This window comes from Centroberyx affinis, unplaced genomic scaffold (assembly GCF_046629955.1).
Source record: "Centroberyx affinis isolate AG114_WGS23_722 - 3 ecotype Tasmania unplaced genomic scaffold, CSIRO-AGI_Caff_v1 ptg000010l_1, whole genome shotgun sequence".
NCBI lineage: Eukaryota > Metazoa > Chordata > Actinopteri > Beryciformes > Berycidae > Centroberyx > Centroberyx affinis.
Genome location: NW_027278726.1, coordinates 336,826 through 364,108, shown reverse-complemented (window position 1 = coordinate 364,108; position 27,283 = coordinate 336,826). Strand labels below are relative to the sequence as shown.

Here is a 27,283-nt window from a genome sequence, read left to right as displayed (position 1 = left end):
TACTGCATTATGGAATAACTGTCTGGTATAATAGCCTCTCTCAGAGCAACTCAAATCGAAGCTATTCAAGCTTCTCAGAGAGTGTTCAAAGATTGTGGGGGAGCCACTTGAGCGGACAAAGGGAGTACAGTAAGAGTATGTTGAGACTGGCAAATAATATTGGTACACTCTGGGAGGCATTTCAGGGTCCCACAACATAGATGCACAAGATTTAAGCATTCTTTTATCCCGGACTCTATTCGAATGCTGAGTGTGAAGTCAAGCAAAGGAATGTATAGTTATGTATAGATGCTTATGACGCTGTGCAATATACATGATGTCTATGATGATGTAGGGGGTTTAATTGTCTGTATCTTTATGTTTATGTAGATGTGTAACAATGCTGCTTTGGATACAAGACAAATTTTAAGTATTACCTTATTGTTGATGAGACATTTATTTGTGTTTTCTGATATATATTTAAAATGTAATAAATATATTGTGGAAAAAATAGCAAAACCCTTCTTACTGCATGGACACTGTACTGTATGTGCACATAGCTATGTAGAAAGGCTATGCTCTTTTTTTTTTGTTTTATGCACAAGACGATCATTTTTAAATATCAGTTCACCCCACAATTAAAACACTGTCATTATCTACTCGCCCTATGTCAGTCGAGATTATTAAAGTTCATACGACCACCGAAAAAAATAAAAAGTTCCATCTCCAACTAAAGTGAACAGGGTTTGGCTGTTTTGGGCAAATAATGACCATAAAAATTCTCTAAACAACTTGTGTATCACAATCCAAGTGTTTTGTAGCCGAACAGTTAGTTAATATATGGCTGCTCCTCTCCCCACTCAACACCCGCTCCACTCACATGCTGAGTATTCATGCTAGGTTTGTCAGATAATGTGGATAATGTTGACATTTCAAATTTAATTAACGATAAGAACAGAATAAGAGAATAACCTTTCCAGATTTTTTTTTTTCCCTAAATCAAGCCGCTATCCACATGCACAAATGATACCTGAACTGGCCACTAATAGATCACTATAGAGAATTTTCACTGTAATTACTGACTCCTCTTCTCTCAGTCAGCCACTTGTACGGCTTTGGCCTGGTGGATGCAGAGGCCATGGTGCTGGAGGCTAAGAAGTGGAGGAGCGTTCCTGCCCAGCGCACCTGCACCCGGATGCCAGACCGACGCACCAGGTGAGGTGAACGGCTCCAGGGAGCGGGAGCATAAAGCTGGCAGTATGCATGCTGCAGAAATGAAATCTGGCTGGTTTGTGTGACCAAAAGGACACATTTGGGGAGAAAACGACTACAGTGTGCAATTCCTACTGAGTGCTGAGGTCAATACATTACTTAATGTCCCTTTAAATTATACTGGATGTCTCTTGCTCCCTAAATTGGGCTCAGGAAGCTGCGAATGTGACCAATATTAGTTTTAAATGTTCTATAAAAGATATGCCTTATAAGCCTTAGCGCTTAAATCTAGTTCCTAACAAATCATCCCATATCCTTTTTAACATAACACCATGCTAATTTAGTGCAGCTCTGTTTTCATAATGCTTTACTGTTTCAATAAAACTCACCAATAGTGTACGTGAGACACCTGAGGCCAGACTGCGCCTTGTTAAAGAGCACTGCATAGTAGTAAGACACTGAAATATATAACTAATTTTCTCATATCATGCTATTGGTTAATTTTATAGCCTACTCCCTCATGTAACCGCCAGTGTTGTGATGTATAAGTAATAGATTTCAGTGTAATATTTGAAAAACTGAATCTGATGTTAATGCCTTGTAATATGAATAATTTACTTTCATCAAGAGGCCATTGTAAGGAATTGGAGCATGTCTAAGTGTTGTGAGCTCAAACCATTTATAGACAATTCTATTCCAGTTTCAGAAGGAGGAAGAGACAAAGAGAAGCGGGCCATGACTGTCAGGGTTTTAATAAGCAGATAGAGTTACTGGAGATGGAGAAATTCAAAAGAAACGGCACCATTACAGGACAAGGAGCTTGGAGATGTAGCCTATAGCCATGTAGCCAAGTTCTAAGTTTTTACGTGATTGCTGTACTTCTACTGGTCACATAAACACTCATGACACTGTACGGTGCTTGGGATAAAACTTTTTGTACACATAAACACTCACAATACTGTAAGATGCTTGGGATAAAACGCTGTGTCTGCCGTTGGAAAATACTACTCACAAAAGCTAACGGGCTAAGATATAGCTACAATGCTAATTTAGCGTTAGCGTCTGCTAACATAGTTGTTGTTAGTGCGGCACTGCTATTTCCCTCCAGTGTTCTATGACTTGGCCAACTCCAACACTAATAGCTATTAAAAGTGCATGTTTTACCACAAAAAAGTTTAAGCTTTACACTGGCTCATAGCACCGCCCCCCCCATCGTTGAGCAGTTGAAAATGCCAGCAGGTGTGTGTGTGTGTTGGAGGGGACTGGTATTGTCTTGGGGTGGGGGAATACAGGCTGGAAAATGAGTTTTAAAAGCCAGAAATCTGACCACCTGGCCAAGTAATCATTGAGTCATTGGTAACAAAATCAACAAAATCTGCCTTAGTGGATGTTCATGTGAGGTCTGGTTTCATGTATTGTACTTTGAAATCTGTAAACAATCTCTCCAGTAATCTCCTGGTGTCATCGCTACAGTATTTTTAGTCACAGAGCTTGAATTAATGTAAATGCCTTAAGCAGAAACAGACTCAAAGGAGAAGCAGTGATTGTCGAATAGACAGTTTTAGCGTTTTATTCATTGTTTGATTCAGTTACTGGAAGTAAGTTTATTAAGTTCATGGAAGCGCTGTGGTTTTTAGATTAGGTTAGATTACATTAAACTTTCCCCGACGTGAAATTGGTTGCAGCAAAAACAGGATACAGCATAGAAAAATAATAGGATATAAATAAGAATCCGGCAAATGGGGGGTAACAAATATGACACAACAATTACACCATATTAGGTAAAAAGTTATGAATGAAAAAAATATGAAACTAGAAGGGCACTCGGAGAGCGCAGACCTCCGCCAAGGTTCGTGTTATTATTGCCTGTTCGTGAGTCGGATCCGGATCCGTTCCAAAATTTAATGGGTTCTTCCTTGGCCCATGCTACACCCTTCCACGAAGTTTCATGAAAATCGGGCCAGTAGTTTTCCCGTAATCCTGCTAACAGACAAACAGACAAACAAACAAACAAACGGCACCGAAAACATAACCTCCTTGGCGGAGGTAAATATCTGAATTTACAGCATGTGTGTGGGGTGTGCAAAATCAGAACATACAGAGATAAAGAAAAATGAATGGGGAAATATGAAAAATATGTATGATTTTAACAAATATGTATGGAAATAAATGAAAATATAAACATATGCAATATATAACAAATGATAACAAAGTAGTAGAATGTGAAAAAGGTATGTGAATTTACAGCATACTGGATAATGTAAATTAAAAAGCATATATAGCTTACAGGATATTAAAGTATTTTGTTTGTTTGGGGGTTTCTAAGAAGTGATTAAACTCTATCCAGTGGGGTCGATGGTAAGGATGCTTCTGAGAGAAACATAATGAGAGCGGTTTGTTTTCATAGTCCCTTGAAGATGTTATTTCAAACCACCCAGAGCCCTGATACTGACAAATAGCCACAAATTCACCCAGATGTCAGTAATGACAGAAAGCAAAGCAGCTCTGCATTTAATGTCTTGTTTTTTTCATGTGTCTTTTTATATTGCCGGGAAGAGGGCAAAATACTGTGGTTTGTTTTCTGGGATGGATCTGTTGCCAAACGCTTTCTAATGCACTGAAGGAGGCAGGATAACATGTTCTGGGGGCTCTTTTGTCCGCCGCAAAAATGGTGGCACACACTTTTCAGTCAGTCAGCTAGTTGTCCCCCCTCCATGCCCTGCAGCTGTGTGTGTGTGTGTGTGGCTCTGCAGTGGAAAGTCCTTTCTCATATGATTTGAAACGAGGCTCTTAACGCAGTGTGATGGCTTCGATGGAGCTTCTCTTCTCCCTGCTGTCACAGAGGAGCATGTGGCTTAATGGCAACTCACCAGGGTGTCTCGGAGACGGGGAGGGTGATATGACATGTCCTGATTGTTTAGGTGATGAGGAGTGTGCAGCATGGCCAGCTCCAAGCACAATGCTGTAAGAGAAAAGCAGCTATAAAACACAGTCCTGTTTGGCTAAGCAGGACCATAAGGAATGTGCTGGAGAGTCATCTAACGTCCTAGCTGTTGCTGGAGGTATTCCTTAGGACGCAGCAAAGAATAATAGAATATAAATAAGAAAAGAGCAAATTGTGGGTCATATAAACATGTGCAACAATTTGAACATGAGTCTTAAGTAGAATGTATGAATGAAGCATGGATTATTATTAGGATGTGCAAGAGAGCAGTAGAACATACTGAGACCAAAAAATATAATATGCAGTATGAAGTGGAAAACATAAAAAAAATATCCATGTATATGCAAACTACGACAATCAGGAGGATATGGGAATATGAAGAAAACAAATATGTGAATTTATGGCCATACAGAAGGCCATACATGTGTTCAGAAAGTGTGGAAGCGTGTTGAATGCATTATAGAAAACGTATACACCAATCACTGTAACTGCCTCTGATGCCTCAGGCCATCAGAATACACACCTTACTGTTTCAGAACAACCGCAGCACCAACACAAAGCCTTTTTTGCCCTTTGCTGTCCTTGTTAAGGAAAAAATGCTGGAGTGTGGTAATGACAATGCTAATGGGTTTTTGGCACAGGTCCTTTGTTGTTATATTACATTATTATATTACCCAATTTCACCACAGAGCTCTGTCAGCAAGGACGGTTTCCTCTGTACCACAGAATTCACTCGAAGAGAAAGAATATGTCACATCCATATGCGAGAATCAGGGTTTTTGTTTGAAATATGATGAGGACTGACGGTCAGCTGAGCCTTACCAAGGTTTCAGTTTGAGTTTTTCAGATTCAAGCTTTTAAAGGAATACACAGAGTTTTTGGTAGATTCTCCTGTTGGTCAACTTCGCTATTGAGTTTAGCATGGAGCACCGGAGCCAACGATCTACCAGGGACACATGGATGAATGGCTAAGTAGACCAAAATCTATTAAAAACTGTATTTCATTAAGGGGAATGAGAGAGGGAAACAGGCTGATCAGTAGCCCACTCATTCATTGATTATTTGTTTGTTGGCTCACTTTTCTTTTTTAAATCAATAAAAGCCATTGATATGTTTATTAAAAAACTAGCACACTGACACAGAAACTGCCTCAAAGTTAAACAGTTTAAAGCATGAACATGTTTTAATACAGATGCTCAATAAGGAGACCATATGTTCCCCAGTCTTACTTTCTGTCATCTGGATCCATTATTGGAGCATGTGCTCTGCAACGTGACACTTTGCTCTGTGTGACTGTTGATTAAGTTTCTGTACATAGTATGTTGGAGACCATGCAGGCGTACACACACACACACACCACACACCACAAACACACACACACACACACACACACACACAGCCCCAGTTTGATTTTCATTAGCCTGGAGCAGGAGTGAATCGATTGGCTTTGCTTATCCACCCCTGTCCAATTGAGGAGTGGAAACTATCCTGTCAGTATGTTCATGAGAGAGAAATAGCCGGAGTTTTCAAATGACCCACTTGCTGCATCATTCTCTATTGCTCTGTGTGTGTGTGTGTGTGTGTGTGTGTGTGTGTGTGTGTGTGTGTGTGTGTGTATATAGGCTGTAAAGGATGATGATATATTTCTGTCTCGTCCAACAATCATTACATCCATCTTTTGTTCAGAAGCACAGCGAACAGTTGAAGACTCAGAGTGCTTTTTTATGAAAACAATAAAAGCCAAACACATACAAAAATAGTGCAAAGCCATCAAAAAAAGGCATATTACATCGAAATATACATACACACATGCCACATACAGAAACCAGACATAACATGCATCATAGAGGAAATATACATACACATATTACCCCAGAATGTACACACACATACACACACACACACACACACACACAAAGAGAGGTACCTTACTTGAAGTATATTGATGCATTACAAGAAGAATATAATCCCATTAGAAATAGAGATAAACCTTTCTTACAATATAATCATTAGACGAACATCAGAAAATTACATTCAATTTAATATCGGGTCATTAATAATACAATATCTGACTATATGACTACACAGTTGCCCCATAAAGTATTCGCCCCCCCCCCAATGTTTCTGCACATTGTCTTTATTGTATTACACTCTCATTCTAACAATTATTATGCACTCACAATATGCTTATAATGCTTATGATGCTTTATAATGTCTTATGTGACATAAGACCAGATCAGTGATGACCAAAAAATTGATTTGTATTAAAAAAACAAATCCCTGAGCATGTCTTTCTTTGTTGTGCCAGATACATCCGTGCCGGCCAAAGCCTGAACAGCAGCATTGCCACCTCTGGGTGCTCGGAACAAGCTGAGCAGCACGTGGCTTACCTGGAGCACGTGGTGGTCAAGGTCCTGATCGTCCACCCGCGACGAGGAGACCTGGAGATCAACCTCATCTCTCCGTCCGGGACTCGATCCCAGCTGCTGGCCAAGAGGTGAGAGCTACACACCCCAACACACACCGGGGTTAGACTGATATACGGGGCCCGTACTGGACTTTTATTATTAAAAATCTGATCTGATCCAGTCAGTGTCCTCTGATATGATGCAGTTTGTTTGATTACATATTTATTGTAGAATTGATCAATACTACACTGGTTGTCTGTGGACCTTGACCTGAACTAATTCTAATGAGACATTTCAATTGTATTCCACTCAAGTATGCATGAATGTTTTTATTCATATTCTTATTATCCTGTGTTTCACTGAAGAGTTTTAGTGTTCCATGATGGTCTAAATGTTGTGTCAGAGGCTTTTCCACCCTGACAAGAATACAGTTCTGGGGAAAACACTGAATACTTGGAATTTTGGAGAATTTTTTGGCATGAAAATAAGACATTTAATATTGGCACAAAACATGCGCTTCTGACAACTTCAATCCAAAAACCATTGATATCAGTATCAGCCTTTAAAAACCCAGTCTATCACACAGAAATTCTTCTTCCTGGTATATACAGTGAGTCCCACATGTATCTGGGCTGCAACACGCTGTAGTTAGGTATTAGTAGGGCTGTAGTTCTTTAACTGTTCACATGACATGGTTGAAAATAACCTCAAATTAAAGTTGACACACTGCATTTTAGATTACATTTATTAAAAATTTAAAATACTGCAGGTTGTGCATGCAAGTGCAGGGAAGAACAAAAGCACAAGATGAAACCACAATACAGTATAGAGCCTCTGAGGATAAAAACACAGAAACATCAGAGACCTATTTGTACTCTGGCTCACCAACATAGAAGACTTACAAAAACCCTGAACCATACTCAGGCAAGGCGATGAGGCAGCTTATGATGTACAGCAGCACAGTGTTGGTAGAAGTGCTGTGTGATTTAAATCATCTAAAATGTCTTTTCCTTCATTATGGATGAAACTTAACTTGAAAATGTAAATCTACTAAACAACTGTGGGAAATGAATTGAATAACTGGGAACCTGTTTTGGCTCATGTGCTGCCCCTTGTCCTTGTTGAAGTTACACTGCCCCCCAAAAAAAAAAAAGACAAAAAACATGACATAAGGCTCTGAGTGGCCCAGTTGGCTCGGCCGCAGCATTATCACTGTTAAGGTTCAGAGTTCAATACACACTTGGGGGGCAATAAAATACACATGTGAACTGTGTGGCTCTGTATGAGAGCACTTTATATTCTCCATTAAGTGGTAGAAAATCATAAAAAGTCTATTCTGTAATATACAAATGTCCCTCAGTAATCACCATTGTTCTCAGATTACTGAAGTGTAAAACAGTGCTCTTTCAAAATAAACAAACAATAGAATAGAAAATTATTAAGATTGACGTGTTTACTGTCTATCCATTCCTTCTCTCATCCAAGGGATCCATGGAGATGATGGTTCATGATGATCAACTGTTTCTTTCAAAAAGCGTTCTTCAAATGAAAAAGATTCTTGATTGAACTAGTTGGCTTTCAAAAAACCCTTGAGGACTGCTTTCAACCAAAAACAATTCTTCAGACACAAGGAGAAGAACCCTTTTAAAACCCTCAGAGTGCAGGAGCAGATTTTAACCTCATAGTCATGGTGTCACCTCCAAAGTAGGAGGTGTTGCTTTCAAAGAAATGCAAAAAGCTCACACACACGCACACACACACACACACACACACACACACCGAGCCTGGCGCTCTTGACAGGCTGAAGGACATGTACTGATCCCTCTGCTGAAATCCCTGTCAGAGCGAAGCAGCTCCCCATCACTCACAAAAAGTTTGACCGTTTTGTTTTTCCCATCCTCCCTCCATCCATCCCTCGCCTTCTCTTTCTTCCCCCCCCATTTCCCTTGTGGGTCCCGCATCCTCTTCGTTGATATTCTCAGAGTGCTGTTCGTAGTCATACAGGGGAATCTATGATTGTTATTCTAATATGCTCATGAATAAAACCAGAGGAGAAAAAAAAGCCTTTTGGAGTGTAGATGGATCGCTCAGTTCCCTCTCTGTCTGGGGAAATCTCAAAAGGCAGGCATCAGTGGCTGAGAGACGGCCCGCCTCCTTTTATTTCACCAGGGTCTTAATGATTGGAGTCAGCTTCAAACAACACTCTCCACTCTTTATTTATCTCACAGTGCATCTTGTTGCACCGTCGGTGATCACTTTGGTTATTACGTCCTGTCGTGTCATGTCCTTCTACGGTTCGTTTTAATTGAGTTCCTTCATCATAAAAGAAAGGTCTCTCCAGTGATCTGAGACTCAGAGTGCTGCCCCATCCAAACTGCTCCGCAGATATTTGCCCTGACTTAGCAAGATTACATTTATGGTTGACTACCTACCAAGATACTCACTGCAGGGTTCAATGGCTACGTGTTTTTAAAGGCCGATACCGATATTTTTGGGAAGCTGCCGATAGCGGTTGTTTTGGGCTGATATTCAGTATCAGGAGTAAGTAAGTAATATATGACCTTTATCAACCTCCATATGTAACCAGGAGAAATTGCAACAACACTGATAGAACGTATCTCCTCCTACACAAGTCTCTGGCACAGATGGCCTGTAACTGCCACATGCAATAAAGTCATATTTTCACTATAGAGAGGAGCAAACTAGTTAATCAGAGCAGAGATCAACAGGAAGGTCTGGTGAGGGGGGGGGGGGGGGGGGGGGGGGGGCGATTAGAGCTGTTAAACTCCAGTGGGTGGGGGAGTACGGGTCCAAAGTGAGTTTTGAAAGACAGAACTCTCAGCACCTGGCCAAGTAATGGTGGAGTCATTGGTATTGATCAACAACCCTGTCAACCCCACAGATATATTATGGTCGTTTTGTGCGATGGGACAGTAAAAATAATTTATTGCGTCTTTAAATTTGACCATTTTCATGTCAAGTAGTCAGAGTTTATACCAGAATTTTATTCTTGTCAGGGTGGAAAAGCCTCTAAAACAGCACTAAAACTCTCCAGACTACTGAAATAGTTTTAGGTGTGTTAGCAGCTCCTTAAGGCAGGGTGAGGCAGGTTTCATGTCAGGTTTTAGAGACTGACACCCTAAAGCTGTTGGGTAAAATCCTCCCACACCACTCTGGAATGATTTCTGGCCATGGGGGGAACCTCCATCATATCGGATTGGCCAATACCCGATTTAATACAAGACCGGTATCAGCCCGATTTATTGATCTATCTGTAACTCACACGTCTACTTACACACTTATGCACATACACATGCGCTTGACACAATCTGATATCGAATGGCCATCTTTCTAGTTTTGCTGCTCCGTCACAACATAATTCACATTCTTCATTACACAGAGGCTTTGCCAGGAGAGACAGTTTTAGTTGAATTTAGAGCTGAATGGTAACGGTGTGGCCAGCACCTCACAGGGCTATCTATTAAACCCATTTACCAGCCAAGCAACAGACAGCTAGATTTACCTTTTAATTTTCTCCCAATGAAGCGGAATGATTCAGTCCCCCCCCGTCCTGTGAGGTAAATGCATGCAGATTGCCTGTACAGTACAGCGATATACTGTACATCGCTAGTGAGTCTCTTGGACGGGACAGAGCTCATTTGAAGCTCATGGGCATCACTGCTGCTTATTATCCCCTGCGAAAATGAAGGGGGTGGAGAGGGGGGGGGGGGGATTTCTGCTGTAATCAAACTGTGAGCCGTTCAAAGAGAAATCCTCCCGAAGAGAAGAGTTACAGACGAACGAAGAGTTGCCAGACCAGCCTCACGCAGCATGTGGCGGGAGCCCAGATGAGCAAACGGCTGTTGAAGCTTTGTCCGGTTGCTGCATAAACCAAGGAGGCATCTGGGATACAATGATGTAACCCAGGACACAGAGCCATCGTTCAGATTCGACCCACCCTGACACCTCGATTGCTTTGAGCAATCAAGTGGACATGTGGGTTTTCAGTGTAATGAATTTTGAACTTGTTTGTTTCTGCTGTCAGACGTGAGCGATTATCTTTCCCTCTTAACCTTTCTCACCCCTCTCTTTTTGTCTCACTCTTTTATACACAGGTTGTTTGACAATTCCAATGAGGGCTTTAGGAACTGGGAGTTCATGACCGTTCATTGCTGGGGCGAGAGGGCGGAGGGCACATGGACCCTGGAGATCACCGACTCACCCTCACAGCTGCGCAACCCCGAGGTGCTGGGTAAGGCTCAGCAACACATCTTTCCAGAGCAACTTATAAGTGCAACAGTAAAAAAAAAGCTTCAATTCCTAGATCACCAAAAATTACAAGCAACCAATAGAAAGGAGTGCAAAGTTTAGCGTCTTAGTGTGCTGAAAGTATTTCTGTGACCATAGAAATACACAAACCCTTAAATTTTTGTTATCTGGTTTTAAAACGTTTGCCATTCTTTGACCCAGGCAAGCTAAAAGAGTGGACGCTGATCCTTTATGGCACATCTGAGCACCCTTACCAGTCCTACGGCACTCAGCACTCCCGCTCTAGGATGTTGGAGATCCCGAGCCCAGAGGAGATACTGGACGAGCCGGAGCACCAGGAAGAAGAGGAAGACGAGTACAACGGTGAGAGGCTAGTACTTTCTAGGAATGGTAGAATACATTTTTTCCCCTAACTTTCACATCTTTATTGAAATATGAAAGGTATAACATTGCAATTAAGGATGGAAAAATAAAAAATTGGGTCACTGAATATTATTATAACAGCATCGAATAACTTTATACATTTATGCAAGGAGAGGACAGAGAAAACAGGAATAATTAAAAAAGTATGTGTGCTAAAAAAGAGAATGAAATCATTTGTAGGGATTATAAAAATACTTGCCAAAGTGATTTATAAAAATAAAGTGCATTTTTTAACAGTTGCCCTCAAGGAGTTTATCAAGGAATTAATCTCTAATATGTTGAATTTTGTGTAATTTGCATTTATGTATGAACATTTTTAAAGAAGTTTCTGACATATGATGATGAATATGTTACACCCATCAAGGTCCATGTAACACTGAGTGTGGAGACCAGGGCTGCGATGGACCAGACGCTGACCACTGTCTCAACTGTATCCACTTCAGCTTGGGGAGCTTGAAAAGTGGCAGGTAAAAGGAGTTAAATGGAGGGAAATGGAACTGGCCAATGCAAAGCTGATGTTCATACATGCCGGCATCCCAGTCATCTTTGCTTATCACTTTAGGTAGAAGATTGGAGTTTTAGTTATACAAACATTTTTTGAAGGAGGCAGAAATAATCTCATTGGTTGATTAAACCTGAGTGGGCGGAGCCAAAGAAAACTGTTTTTCAGAGCGCAAGCTAGCTAACTGTATGGAACACTTGAATGGCAAAGAAGGGATTTGGGTCACAATAAAAATAAAAACAATGAATGGCAATAACTTAGTGGACATTAAGTTAGTATGACTAGATTGATTTTTGTTTTCAGTTACTAGCAGAGTGCTGTGTTCATAATATTAGCTTTCTCCTCTCTTACTTCTTGCCGTTTTCACTTGGCTTAAACGTTACTTAGCCAGAAAAACTGTGGTTCTTTGGCTCCGCCCACTGAGGTTTCACTCAACCAATGAGATTATTTCTGCCTCCAGAGCCGCTCTGCCTCTGAGAAATGCTTGTAGAACTAAAACTCCAATCTGCTGTTATCTTAGTCTCTTTGCACCTCCCTGTACCTCTCCGTAGAACCTGTGTAAGTCACTGTCCACTGGGATACTATGAGGACCCAGCGGCCCGTCGCTGTAGACGCTGCTATAAAGGCTGTGAGAAGTGTGTCGGGCGATCAGCCACCGAGTGTCACACCTGCCGAAGAGGCCTCTACCTCAACACACTCAACTCCACCTGCACCGATACCTGCCCTTCACAATATTTTGCTGATGACAGTAAGTCAAAACGATTGATATATGGGGCCAACACTGGACATTTATTAAATATCAGGTATGGGCCAGTCATGGTCGCTCCTCTGATATGATGGATATGATGCGGTTTGATTGATTATTATATATAATATATATAATATAATATAATACAATATAATATAAAATAATATATATACAGTATAATTGATTGATGTTACACTGGCTGGAAGCCCTTAACTTGAATTGATTCTAATAATGAAATGAATGAAATATTTTGATCAGATTCCACACAAGTATGGATGAATATGTTTTTTTTTAGTAGTAGTAGTAGTAGTAGTAGTAGTATCATCCTGGGTTTCAATGAGTTTTGGTGTCCCATATTCTAAAATACCTGCAAAATATCAGTATCAGTATCTGTCTTCTACAACCAATACTGTTCGAACTCTAGTGTAGATTAAACCAGCCAACTGTGAAATTAAATATGTCTGAGCTGAAGTTCTATTTACATGATAGTTTAAAACAAATGCCTTTTTTAAAATGTTAAGAAAATCCCAAACTTCTAATTGTGTTATTGCTATCTTTTATCACATGATTCCTTTTCAAACAAAGTAGGACGGGCTCATGAAACTTTTCCACCCTGAATGACAGCCACATTTTATTTGGCTGATGGACTAAAACACCCACTGAGTTGGATAAGCTTTCGACCAACTTCATAGGTCAACTCCCACATAGGCTTACACTGTTATCCAGGAAGAGTTCTTGATCGATAAGATCTCTTCTTATATCTTGTGATATGACCATCACACACACACACAGGCACAGGCATGTGCGCACACACACACACACACACACATCTAAATGATATCCGCTGCTACTCTGCTAGAAAACAAAGATGCCCTGTAAGATCCATGATCCTCTCACACATCTGGTCCACATCTCTTATCTCTATTTCAGCCTGTGATTCATTGAACGGGTGATCATGTGATCAGGCCAGAGTTCAAGGATGATTTACTGAGGGTTTTTTCCTGCAATTACGACAGATGTCGGGATTGTGACTCTTGGTTTCTATAAATCCTTCAAGTTCACCCTGATTTGGTTGACTAATTGTGAATCTGTGAGCTGCGGGTGTCTGCTTGACTGCCATCTGTGTTTCTGGCCCATAACTGGCTGATTTGTCACTGTTGTGGGTTATAAGTCTGCAATAACTTTTACCCACTTTCCCACACATTGGAGTTTTAATTAAGGCCAGTATAAAGTGGATCTCTAAATTACACATCCTTTCAACACTTCTTGTTTCTATTGACATGAGGCCTGCAATGAAAACCAATTAAGTGGATTTTTTTCTACTTTCATTTAGACATGGTAACCCACAACAAAAAAACAACAAAAAGCTACACATTTCTGAAATTAATGGCTACACACTTCTGATATATAGAAATATATAATATAGAAAAACTAAAACACCTTGGTTGGATAAGTGTACACAACCTTTATAATGGGAGTTGTAATTGTACTCAGGTTTAAATAAACACCATCCGAAGCAAGCACAAAGCTAATTTGCCTCCATGGGAGCAATCTGATCTGATCGAATCAGAATAAAATCAGCTTTTCCGGTAAATTTTTGCAGCAGGTTTCCTTGTTTCTTAGTGCGTGTCAGTATGAAGAGACAACAATAGGCAACAAGGAGCTAGCAAAAGATCTCTGGGACTGAACTGTTTAAAGGTACAGAGGAGGGTTACAGAAATATATCAAAGACCTTAAATATATTGCATCAAGAAAAGCATAAAGTAAGGCAGCAGCAGGACCCAGCAGGAGCACACTCATCAGGCACCACGAGGCCAACAGCAACCTGGAAGCTCAGCTAGACTAACTAGCTAACCTAGATAAGTTAGTATGACTAGATTGATTTTTTTCAGTTAGTAGTGCTGGTAGCTCTAGTGCTAGGCTTCATTATATTTTATAGCCCATTGAGGTTGAACTCACCAATTAGATTATTTTTGCCTCCAGAGCAGCTCTACCTCTTATAAATGTTTGTAGAACAACCAATTTGCCACTTCTCCTCCTCTGCATGCTCTCTATCCCAGTTCAGAGACAGTGCCTGAAGTGTCATGAGAGCTGCATGAGGTGCCTGAGGGACGCGGACAGGTGCACCTCCTGCAGCAAAGGCTACAGGTGCGCACTAGACAGCCACACTACCATTTATATTTGACCTTTTGCTTTGAAACAAGCACCGTGATGTTGGGTTTCTGTCTGTAGTCTGGCAGGGATGACTTGTGTTCCCGAATGCGCCAATGGAACCTTTTTCCACCTGGAGGAGATGAAGTGCAGCCCGTGCCATTCCTCCTGCTGGACGTGTACAGGTCAGTGTGTTTGCAGTGTCTGTGCAGTCTCTACAGCACTACACATCTCAGTTTGAAGTGCCGTTCTTTCACTCACTGCAAAAATTTAATCCCTCTAGGAATTTGTGATTTTGCGATCAGTGATTAATGCAAATTCAATCAATCCAAAATTATCACAATTTTTTTGTGTGAAATGGCCCAATCAACAAAGTCCTTCTAATTTTGGCCAGTCATTGCACCTTTTGCATTAAATGGTCCAATTAAACCACATGTCAACAAACTCTCAACCTTTGTCTTCTTAATAGTTTCATACTTGAGTTTTATTCACCCCTACAGGTATAAGAAGTTGGTTTGAACTAAACTGCATAATTATAGTTTCCGTTTATTATGAGTCTTTGGTTTGCATACTGTCAGTCAGAAGAATGGTTAATTATGGGCTGATTTTATGTGGTGTTTACTCTGCTGTTGAGTTGAAGGTGTATTTTATAAAGGTGGGAATCTAAGCACAGTGTTTTCCTTTGTTGTGCCTTTGAGCACATGTTTTTCTGTTACACTCTAACACAAACACAAACATACCTTCATCTAACAGCTGGAGCAAGGTAAGTGTATTATATCTGTGATGACTTATATCTATTAGAGCAAGGACTTTAAGTGGGTTCTCACAGAAAGGCGTATAACTTCCGAACAGATTCACCTAACACCATCAAACTTTGTGGCCTATCAGCAGACAGAAGAAGAGGCAGCTTACCTCCATTATTCGCCCAATCAAACATGGGGGCACTGAAGAGCTCATTCCCAGTTTAGACATAACCGCCCTGCTAATTTTTCCAAAACTTGGTCCAGTGGTAGAAGGGCAGCACTAATGGAAACTGAACAGATATAGAGCTGATTGGCCATGTGGTGTTGAGATAATCAACTAAAATGCTTAACAGGCAGATCTCATGTCCCATTTCAGGTCCAGCCATGAAGATGTGTGCATCTCCTGATGTGAAACAAGTTGGTAATGGGGCATGGAAGAAATTATGAACTTTTGGTGAATCCGAAATGTGGAACTGGCATTTATTGACAATTACATAGCATTGGCGGAGGTATGTGCTCTACTGAGTGCTATCTATTTTATTTATATTTTGACCTGAGTTCCTTCTTTGCCATACAATTTTGCCAGTTAGCTAATGTGGGCGTCAAAAAATTGTGGCTCTGCCCATTGAAGTCTGAAATCTTGTCATCCACCATGAATCACTGATGTTTCGCTGGCATTGCACTGATAGCATGCAGATGATGCACCTGCTGTGCCTTTGATAATGCTACCCTAAAGCGACATGAAGGTTTTGAATTTGCATGACATGCGGTTTTATATCTGTCTCTCCCAGGACCAGGTAAGGAGGAGTGCATCCAGTGTGCCGAGGGCTACCTGCAGCAGGAGTGGAGGTGTGTGCAGGCCTGTAATCCGGGCTACTTCTCTGGACAGGCAGCAGGCTTCCCTCAGAGGATGTGCCACAAGTGAGTGATTCTCAATCTCAAATATCTGAAAGATTCATGAGCCCTGGATCATTTTTAAAGTGTTGTTACCACGGCGCTGTGGTCATCAAAAGCGGTTTCAGGAGCTACTTCCTGGTATGTGGATGGATCATGACTTCTACCTTACTGTCTGGTGTACGAGCGCACACTGGATTTCGCTCATACAGGGCTCTTAGGGCTCTGCACCGCCTAAACAGCGCATACTGTACTAAGCACTGCGCATGGGAAAAAGTCTTACACATGGACGACAGAGCCTGGCACGTAAAGAGGTGCTCCTCCCAAGCACCTAATAAACTGATCATTAATTAGGTCTGTATGTCATCGCCATGAATGCGCCTTGGGACTGGACAGACTGTACTTGTTCCACCCGTTGCTATTCATGGCAGTTCATACATTAGGTCGGGCCGTTTTAACATTCAACACCAAGTATTGACTTTATCCAGTCCATGTGCTTTAGATGAAAACCACCTTGTCTCTGGTGAACGAAAAAAAATCAGCACAATCTAATTAGATGGCATTAGATGGGGAGGCTTTGATTGAACTTCTTATTTTGAGATAAACTACGTCGTGAACTCAGCCAATTTGAATATCGCCCACATTGTGAAGTGCATTTATGCTTTGAGAATTTTGGGGGCTTTGAGTATTTGCTCTGGGTTTATTGAGCATGTCAGTGTTTGAGCATCTAAGTTGGTTAGTCTGCTAGGCGGGGTGGAGCTTTTTTGTCTACTTTCACATCATATTTTCACCACAATTGTTATCTCTCCTCATCAGTGCCCTTTCTCTTATTCCTCTCCTTCCTTTCTCAGTGATTCCAGCCATCCTTTCCTCTCCGTCTGTCCTTGTTTTTGCTTTCTTTCTGTCTCCTCTGTCTCTTTTATTTCTTTAATTTCCTGTTCGCCAGTATTTTGTGCAGATATTCCATATCTTTATCTTTCATCAAACATCATCATCATGCATACAAATGTGGACTCCAATCAAAATGTCTCATTAGAATCAGTTCAGGTTAAGGTCTTCCCACAGACAACCGGCGTAGTATTGATCAATTCTACAATAAATATTAATCAAACAAACGCCATATCAAAACTCATATCCATCATGTCATAGGTGGATCACACTGACTGACCTATCTCTGATTTTTAATAAAAGGCCAATATCCGCCCAATATACTGGTCTATCCCTAGTCCTTAGGCACTCTGTGTGTGTGTGTGTGTGTGTGTGTGTGCACGCTTGTGTGCAGCTGTGTTTGTGTTCAAACTCTTTTCATTCCTTGCCCCTCAACAATAATGCCAGCCTAAGCCCCCTAGGGAAGGTCCGTCAACCACAGTCCCTTTGCTCTGCGGTCTTTGCAGCTATTAACCACAGAGCCGCCATCAGCCGTCAAAGCCCATTCCTCCACCCACCGCTAAATACTGATGCCGTTCTCTGTCTGGCTGTACGTACCTAATGGAGGCAGTATGCCCAGGTGGAAGTAACCAATTAGCTACAATTTACTGTGGTTACTGGAATTAAGTATCTGTTTTATGTACCTGCAAACTTTTGAGTATTTTTTTAAGTCAGTAATTTTCCTTTTACTTCACATATTTTAACATATTGTACTACTCACCATTAGCCCTAGAGACCACCGGTTTTAATGCCACTCCAGAGGAGGACAGACTGTGTTTGTTGTGTGAGATAGGTGAAATTGAGAACGAGGTTCATTTTTTGTTTTACTGTCCTGTCTAGGAGGACATAAGGGATGTACTTTTTAGTAAAATGTCCTCTATTTATGTTGATTTCTTTGGGTTGGATGATTATGAAAAACTTGAGTTGTGTTTCAAGAAGGGAACCTTTTGTGTAGCAGATTTTATTTGTCAAGCTTGGGAGAGAAGGCAGAATATTTTATTTAAGGCCGAGCTGTATAATAATTGGTAATCTTGTTATGAAATTAAATATATTGAAATGTATGGCCGCTGCAACTGCAATTTTGGTGTCTTGTAAACCCATGAGGGTTGGACACTTTGTGTGCATGACACGAAAATAAAAGAAAATCAATCACTAAGCAACATTTTCAGTCGCATCCATAGAATACAAATTTTGTAGACTCTCCATTAGCATTGCATCAGAAACTGGCATGATCGTAAATCGTACCTGCGTCAAACCTGTGTAAGCATGTGGAAGAAACGTTAAGTTAAATAACCTACATTAAATGTTCAAATTTATTAACATTAAATGTTATTATTAATGATAGTCACTTAGTTATAATTAGTCAAAAAGCCATCTACCCAGCTACAGCGCAGTCTAGTTGTTGTCTAGCTAGTTCCTTGCTAGCTAGTTAGCTAGTAGCAAGAGAAACATCGCTGTAACTTTATTGAGTAATGGGGATTGGCATTTTCATTTTTCTTTTATTTGCTATAATCCTATCACACAATAAATTAGTATTCACGTTGTACTTGATTAGGAACTTCATTTTTAAAACTACTCTGTCCTCGTCTGTTTGGCATTGTATGGGAAAGATGGGAAAGGGTTTTACGTTTCGGTTTGTTTGGAATAAATAGAAGAATAACTGGGTAGTTAGCATGAGCAGTGATAGCCACCAAGAAAAGAGCGCCACCTACAGAAACTTGAACTTCATCAACAGAAAATCCAAGGGGAAAGACGTCACAGTGCTGGACACACTGTTTGATTGACAGGTGAAGAAACACCACAGCAATGAGCGCTTAGCGACAAAGCTGGAGAAATGAAAAATTCTCACTTTATGTTAAATTTCAGCTAAGTGACAGTACTTCTGTTTGAGTAGTATATTTTAGTACTCTATTTTAGTACTTTAGTACCTATAGCTTTCTCCATTACAACATTGTTTGTTCTTTCCTCTCTTTATCCCATCCATAATTGCCTATAAATCAGTGCTGGAGTGCAATCCAAGAGGATCAACAGGAGTGACCGGGGACGTAAAATGTCTCACCTGTACCACCAGCAAGAATTGATGGCCGCATCAGTGTCACAGTAATGACAAGGCATGGGGTTCACAGCAATGGGAGAAGGCTGTTTTTTGACACAAGCTTTTTTTTTTTTTTTTTTTTTTTTAAATCAGCCCGGTGCTTTACGGAGGCCATCAGCAGCAAATCGAAACTCTTAAAGAAGGTCATGGTTAGCAATGACAGAGGGAATGGATTTTCCTCCCTGCCTCTGGGGTAGTGTGGGGAAGCAACAGCGGGGGACGGCCGGGGGGACGAGGAGAAGGGCTGGAAGCACCAGTGGCAGACAGCAATGAAATCCTAGACCATGACTGAAGAGTGTAGGGTTGAGGACACCGTTCTTATTACCATTGATTGATTGATAGATGGAAGGACAATAGCATTTCTGACCACAATTTGGAGGGAAGGAGGAAGCATAAATCCACAATTTACATTCAGTAACATGAGTAACACAGCTATTGGCCATACTTGGTTTAGGTGTTATTCAGGTTAACCTGTTTACATGAACTTTAGTAACCTGTGATTGAGTCTCCCTGTTTCCATGAATAAACCAGTAAGAGAATATTCCCCCTCGCTCTTTGACTGAACAATAGCTTATTTCTAATAAGAAAGAAAAGAAAAGAAATGGGAAAGAAATGATGATCCCAGTAAGAATAGTAAGCACTGCTCTCCGCCATGTTTTTTTTTGTTTTTTTGAGTGCAGACAGCGAAATCCAAAAGTGATAGTAATATGCGTCCATGTCACAGTAACCCGAATAACAGCCAAAGTACACAGTAACAGCCAGTAACAACCTGGCACCTAAACTGGGTTTCTCATAATCGGAGTATGAGCTTACCGGGGTTATACCAGGTTACTTACTTGTAAGTGTAGCCACTATTGTTGACTGTAGGTTTCATTGCTCTATGACATTGGGTAATACCACTTATCAGCCTTCTGACGTTATTCCCTAAACACATAAATCTTTTCGGTCTGCCACTTTCTCCATCTTTTTCTCTCACTCTTCCGCATCCACGCATTCCCTCCTGCTAACCATTGTTTTTACCTTCCAAGAACTGCATATCTCCTCTTGCTGAGGGCTGTCATTTTGTGGACTGAAGTGATACCTCTCCTCACTCTGCCACCTCCTGTTCTGTACTGTCACATAGTAAGCACTGTCTTTCTGTGGCAGGAAAGGAAGGCAGAAATTGATTAAAGCTCTATTATGTCGCTCTGTCCGTCCAGGTGTGAGGAGAACTGTCTGACCTGCGATGGCCCCGGGACAACTTGTACCAAATGCAAAGACGGCTACAATCTGGTCAGCAGGACTTGCATTTTGAATGCAACATGTAACAATGGTGAGTTTGATTACTGAGTACCACACAGAGGAAGGAACAACAGCCTGCATGTTCACCAACTGCAGGAATTCTCATAGTAGAGGACTGGCAGGTGACATAACACACCCTCTGACGGCCATATTGGAGGTCCTCAGCTCTTGGACAACGGTGACTGTGAACGGCTGATTGTGTTTCTAAATGTAAAATATGGCCGTCTCTTGGCCGATTAATTTCTGCTCCATTTTTGACTGATCATTTCCCTACTGACACATCTCATCCATAGTAGCTAACATATCGTAGAAGATAGCGTTAGTAGTGGCTAGTAGCACTGTTCAGCTTAACTGAGCTGACTCTTCTCAAGCTAAAACTAAAAAAAAAAGTGTTTTGGAGTAGAGACTAGGGCTAAAGACAAGACAGTTTACTGTGTCACAGTAACCTACATTTGGAAACAAATCTACCTTATGAGACGATTCACTGTTACATATAGCACTTTGACCTACACAACTGTTTCAGGTATCTCTCTTTTTCCAGCCCAGTTGGTATATATTTAGGCATTATTTTCGCACAGCCTCTTCTCCAGTGGAGCTGGCAGACATGGTTGCTGGGAGATTTGTGATGCAGAGAAGCCTCTATAGAGACTGAGAATGTAGAAGTGATTGTCACAGCTCTAACAATGTGGTAGCTGTGACTTGTCTCATCCCTAGAGGGGCCAGTGCCACATCTGAAAGGCTGTAATTGGCATAAACAAATGTATTTCTCTGACTATCCTTCAGCCTTTTCAGAGCGAGGCTGTCAGCATTGAGACAGCCCACCTACTGGGTCATTGTAACTGACTTCTGTCTAAACATGTCACTGTCTAAAAATGACCCAGAAATGAACCATTTAAACTGTCCCTCTCTCATGTTCTTCTCTGAGGAACGGGGTGTTATTACACTGGTTTGAATAAGCAGGCCCTGATCTGGAATGGCTAAAATGGCACATTGCAAAAAGATTTCATAGTGAGCTTAGATTTGATTTAGTTATTTCAGTGCTATGGTTTAATTTTATGACTTGGCTTAAATGCAGGTGCGTCACTAGAGTTTGAGTTAGATCCTGCTAATTAAAGCAATAGTTCACCCAAAAATGTTGTCATTATCACCCTCATGTCAGTTAAAACACTGCAGTTTCTATTAGAGGTCTGCAAGCCGCACCTGCAAGCTTAATACTTTTTGGCTACTGGCTCGGTTCGTTTTATACACCAAAGTTTGCTGGCTGGGTGGTGTTTGGACACGAATCGGGGCCAATCGCAGTGCTTAAAAATTGAGAACTCCACCCAGCAGGGAAGCCAGGCCACGTTAAACAAATGCACAATCAAATGACAGGCGCATCTGTTGTGGGGCCCGCCGTCCTACCCGTCCCATGCAGACCTCGAGTTTGTATGTCAATATAACACACAGTGACTTAGCTGCCTTCTCCAAAACAACTGGAGTGAATGGAGTTTCTGAGGTCCAAAAAGGGCAAAAAATGACCAGAAAATTAAGGCCTTAGTTTAAGCGATTTAGCTGGGATAACAATTCCCTATGAAATAGATTATTAGATTTTTTTTTTATACTTTATTGATGAAATTAGATTCAGAAAATGATAAAAATGTATTTTAAAATGTAACTGTTCAGAGTTTCACAAATCAAATATGTTTTTCTCAGTTCAGTTCAGTCTTAATGTATGAAGATCCCTGCTGTCTGTTCAGAACTTGTGGCACTACTGCAATAGAAAAGTTTATAGGGGAGTAGAAGTTCTGACAAACACGCACATCCACAAAGTCAGCCTGCCATTTATTGTCAGCAGGATGATGTCCAGTAGTATGATGTCAGATAATATTGAGTAATTTGTTTATTTCAACAAATAAAGTGCCATTTAAAATGCTATTTTCATTGAGGACGAGGCTCTTTCATGATAAATTGAAGGTTGGGAAATTGAAAAGGTAATTTATCCCCTTACCAAAGATAATTTATATTAAATGGATGTTTGAAGCACTCTATACATGCTCTAAAACATTGTATTTGAAGCCATTTGTCATCCTAGGTAAACTATCTATTTTTAGTCTTGACAGTAACTTATGGAATAGTATTTTGCACAATATCAGGGTATACACTGCGGCTTACAGATTGCAGACACTCCAGCAGTGGCAAGTGTGAGGTCGCCATGTTGAAAAGCTTCATGTGTAGCTTGGGCATATAACAGTTTCTGTATTCAGATACTCCATGTCATCCTCTTGGCAGGACAAGAAGATGTCAGCTAAAGTAGAAACATGGCAAGGAAACATGGCAAGGAATACAGACATGGCAGTATTCCTGCCATGTCTGTATTCCTTGACGTGTGCACTGTTTTGAGAGTCTAGCTTAAACAACCCTAATAAGCTGTCTGGGAGATTTAAAGACATATAGTTGGATGTCTCACATAGAAACCTTGTAAAATATGAAAACAGCAGAATATTTGAAGCTTCTTGTTGGCCTTGTATTCATTCCAATGTCCTTTTTTTCAGGATTTCCCAAAGGTTTTTTTTACTATACAGATCCTCACCCAATACATTTTTAGTTTAGCAACTCTCAGTTTTGGGCCCCACGAGGCTCCCTGTTTGGATCTCTGGCTGTGTTTTCCAATTGTGTGCTGTAGGGAGAGGATGTGATTTGAGTTTTAAAAAGCCAGAGGCTTTTACTGCAACACCAAGAGCAAATAAAGATAGTCGGAGAGGGAGAGGGTGAAGGGGTGGCGAGAAACGATTGGCAGGGCAACAACAATGTTACTCTGAGTAAACAGTGGCTTGTTTGGGCTGACCGCACCACCCGTGATGTTATGTAATAAAGCTTGAGGTCCCATACCCCAGCTGACTGTCCATCCTTTTAAAGGAATACACAGAGCTTTTGGGGGATTATCTTGTTGTCTCGTTGGTCAACTTGGCCGTTAAGTGATGAGAACATCAACACCAAAATCATCCATGTGTCCCCGGTAGATCATTAGCTCCATGCTAACATTTTAGCATACACTATGTTGAGTGCAAAAAGAGCAAACATCATTGCAACAAGTACACAAGTAGTACATTAGGCCAGCATATTGACATTCCTTTAAAGGTCTGTTGAACTTTGGTAGTATCTTGGGTTGTGTAGCTTCCTGGACATGATTTAACCCCAAAATCAGTGATTCTCTGTTATCTGTTGCTCCGGTAGAGGAGGTTGGTGAATTGCGTTTTTTTCTCTCTCCATTCACTGCCATTGTATGGAGGAACAGGACTGAAAATCACACTTCTAGCACATAAATGAACGTGAACAAAGCAGATTCTGACAATATGTAAAAAAGCTACTCATTCTTGTTAGTATAAAGCATAATTTGAGCCAGGAACACACCCAGTGAAACGCCCACAAGCGATGCAAAGTGACGGAGCTTTTGGTCTGCATGTCTCATGAGAGTTGATTTCGTGCCTCTGGTCTGATCTTTCCAGCGGACGAGGTGTTCTGTGAGATGGTGAAGTCCAACCGGCTCTGTGAGAAGAAGCTTTTCCGTCAGTTCTGCTGCAGAACCTGCCTGATGAACGGATGAGGAAGCCACCGCCTCCTAGCTGTATCCTCCCATGTATATTTCTCTATTACTTTAAGTCTGTGCTGGAGAGAGAAGAAGAGAAAACAACTGAAGAGTTCATTTCCAAAACACTTTATATCCATTTTGAAAAAATAATCATTACCTGATGTTAATAACATTCAATATACGGAGAATGCATTCTGTAAAGTCAGTAATGTTAGTATTGTAAGTTAGCTACCAGCACTTTTAATGTACCAAAATTAGTTTTCATTGTGTGGTATTGATCATATTGTACAAGTAGCTGTCACTTTTTCCAAATGGTGGATATCTCACTTTGGATTGAAACTCTTCAGTTTTATTTCTGCAGAAGGTAGATGTGATTTTCATAAGATATATTTTTTAAAGTGGCCATTTTTGTAAACTATGTGCAGTATGTAGAACATGTACAAATAGTTCATTTTGTACTCTAAGACTGCATCATTGTAAAGGTGCTTTTTACAATTACATATGAAACTCACTATTAGAACCACTGTTTTCATTCAAATGTAGTACAGAACAGAGTTGGTGGCTTATTATCTGCTTATGAGGAAGGATCATTATTGATATTTAGGTCTGTTTTTGTTCCAAAAGCAAAAAGAATGTCTATGAAAAAAGTAGTTTTTATAGGGAAATCTTAAAAGAAAACACTACACTGTTTCATTTCAAACGCTGTTATTGTACATTTTAGAGTATGCATTTGATGTTTTTCCATTTGTTTCACTGTGTTTAAAGGACTGAAATAAATACATTGTTTATAATGTCTCATATGTTGTGCTATGAAGTGTATGTGATATCTTTTCATTCCTCATTGCAGTTAGTCAGTGTTCCTCACCTCTTAGATGTAATATTTAATCATATTAGTGTCGTATAGTACCACACGTTCTTTGTAGTTTGTGCTGTATGTTTCATGTTCTGAGTTGATGTATTACTTAAGCTTTAGGGCATATTGTGAAGCAGTTTAACCGTGCAAAGGAGAACAACTGTGAACGACTGTGACCTGAAGATTGCTGTGTATTTTTTTGATAGTGCGGCATGTGAATTTGAGCTATGCCAAAGGGCTTTTTAAAGATGAAGCTCTTCCAGTCTTCCTCTGTGATGTTTTTTTGGAGTTTTCCTCTGCAGCTCGGGACAGGCGTGCGGCTGAGATTGTTCAGGAACTCCAAAAAGATGTCAAAGTCATTTGATGAAATTGTTATGGTGCAGAATGTTTTGTTTTATTCATCTTAGAGCCGTCTCGAAGAGGCTACTTCCTCAGTCCGAGAGCACACACTTCTGCAAAGGGAGATGACTTCCCCAACGATCACTTGCGGTGAAGGGGCCGGACTGTACATTTAGGTTTAGCTCATGTTGCACTTTTTCCTGTGTGAAAAATACATGCTATTAACAGAAATGGAGTTGTTATGTGGATTGTGTGTTTGCAGCCATTTCCTCACAAGTGATGACTGACTCATATAGAGATCAGTATGTTTCAGATCCTTCAGTGACTTGTGTGGGAGCCCATAGTGTTACCTCACGCCTCAATGTGAGGGCTGTAATTGATTTGCTTTAGATCTGCCGTGGCAAAAGGGCTGGCGCTGAATAAACAGCTTCATAGTACTTTGCTGGACTGTTTGTAGGAACATGGGGTTTCGTGTTGCTGGGCTTGTTTTGGATCGTGTCAAAGAATTCCAATTTCTATGCTCAATATCTTAGAGCTCCTGAATGTCTGACTTCTCTCTAGGGTTCGAACGACATGGGTTTTTGAATGCCGATACCAAATTTTTGGTTTGAAGCTGCAATAGCCGACATTTTCAATCAATATTCAAAATCTTTCACCATTTTCATGCCAAAAAAATATCCAAAAACCTACAAGTATTCAGTGTTTTGGACACTACTATCTGGGACATTAAAACTCGCCATTAAAACCCATGATGGTGATGATGTCACTGAGTCACTGTTGTCCACCTCCAATATGATCCAGCTTGTCAGATTCACATTGATCAATGGTCGTCTATAGGAAGCCCTTAACCTGATGTGATTCTAATGAGACATTTAGATCAGATTCCATATAATAAATATGAAATATTCATGAATATGTATATCATCGTCATCGTCATCAATGGAGAGTTTTAGTCTTCCATAGATTGTCTAAATGCTGTTTCAGAGCCTTTTCCACCCTGATAAGAATTCTGATAACTGAATCCTTGTAATATTGAATCCTAATAATATTGGCTGTCAATCAATCCAAAATATTGGAATTAGTATCGGCCTTAGAAAGGCCATTTCGTTGGAAGCCGAGTGTCCCATAAGAAAAAACACAACAGCGGTTATGTGGTGAATGACCTAAGGGTTAAACTCTTGAGATGACCAGTTGAACTGTGATGTGTTTTCTTTTTTTTTTTAAATAATCTTAAGTGTATGTTTGCAACTGTCCAAGCTCACTTAAGGTCCGGTAAGTGAACTTATGGATGTTTTTGTGAGTTAAGTGTCCCCTTTGTTTTTCCTGGCAGGGGGGAGGAATGTGTGTTGGTGATGGTTTTTCCTGGTAATGGTCGAGATACTCCCGATTGTGACACAGAGGGCTTTTCTTATCTTTCCCGTATTTGTTTTGCTATTGTGCTACAGGGATTAGACTGTCCCGTATGTGTCAGCTGCTCCGAGTAAGGCGAGTAAGTGAGGATACCAGCTCATTTAAAAATTCATAACAGCTCTCTTTTGAAGCCAGAAACAAGAGAGTTAAGCCTTAATTAAGCCTGTCAGTTATTTGCGGCTCCGCAGAAATGTTTGTTTTCGGTTTTTAGACCGAAATAAGCTTTAATATGTGGTCGTCTTATCGGCTCTGAATGAGAAAACATTCTCTTATCTCCAAAACATCCCCCTGGGCCTCCTTACAGCCACCTTTACAATATCAGCTCCAGATTGCACACGCTGGATAACATCAGTCTTAAGTCTTAGTTTCTGGTTTCTGGTTCTGGGAAAGAGTGGGTGATGTTTGCAATTAGTGATTAGACTGTCCAAGAAATAAATTAATTGAGTGCTATTCCCTTTTGAGACTCCCCTACATTGTTGTGAGTAATCAAAAATAAGTCACACTGAATGATTTTCAATTAACATCTCACTATACCTT

At 40.6% G+C, this 27,283-nt stretch overlaps 1 protein-coding gene across 1 annotated transcript in view; it reads left to right on the top strand.

Moving 5' to 3' along the window:
• pcsk6 (proprotein convertase subtilisin/kexin type 6) overlaps positions 1 to 24,159 on the top strand; it is a 51,752-nt gene extending 27,593 nt beyond the window's left edge. The window contains exons 11-21 of the mRNA XM_071531790.1: positions 1,077 to 1,194; positions 6,444 to 6,632; positions 10,659 to 10,795; positions 11,014 to 11,175; positions 11,600 to 11,702; positions 12,289 to 12,485; positions 14,546 to 14,633; positions 14,718 to 14,821; positions 16,171 to 16,300; positions 20,495 to 20,607; positions 24,062 to 24,159. Of these exons, the coding sequence (XP_071387891.1) occupies positions 1,077 to 1,194; positions 6,444 to 6,632; positions 10,659 to 10,795; positions 11,014 to 11,175; positions 11,600 to 11,702; positions 12,289 to 12,485; positions 14,546 to 14,633; positions 14,718 to 14,821; positions 16,171 to 16,300; positions 20,495 to 20,607; positions 24,062 to 24,159 (1,439 nt within the window). The remainder of the gene's footprint in view (positions 1 to 1,076; positions 1,195 to 6,443; positions 6,633 to 10,658; positions 10,796 to 11,013; positions 11,176 to 11,599; positions 11,703 to 12,288; positions 12,486 to 14,545; positions 14,634 to 14,717; positions 14,822 to 16,170; positions 16,301 to 20,494; positions 20,608 to 24,061) is intronic.
• The last annotated feature ends 3,124 nt before the right edge of the window (positions 24,160 to 27,283 follow it).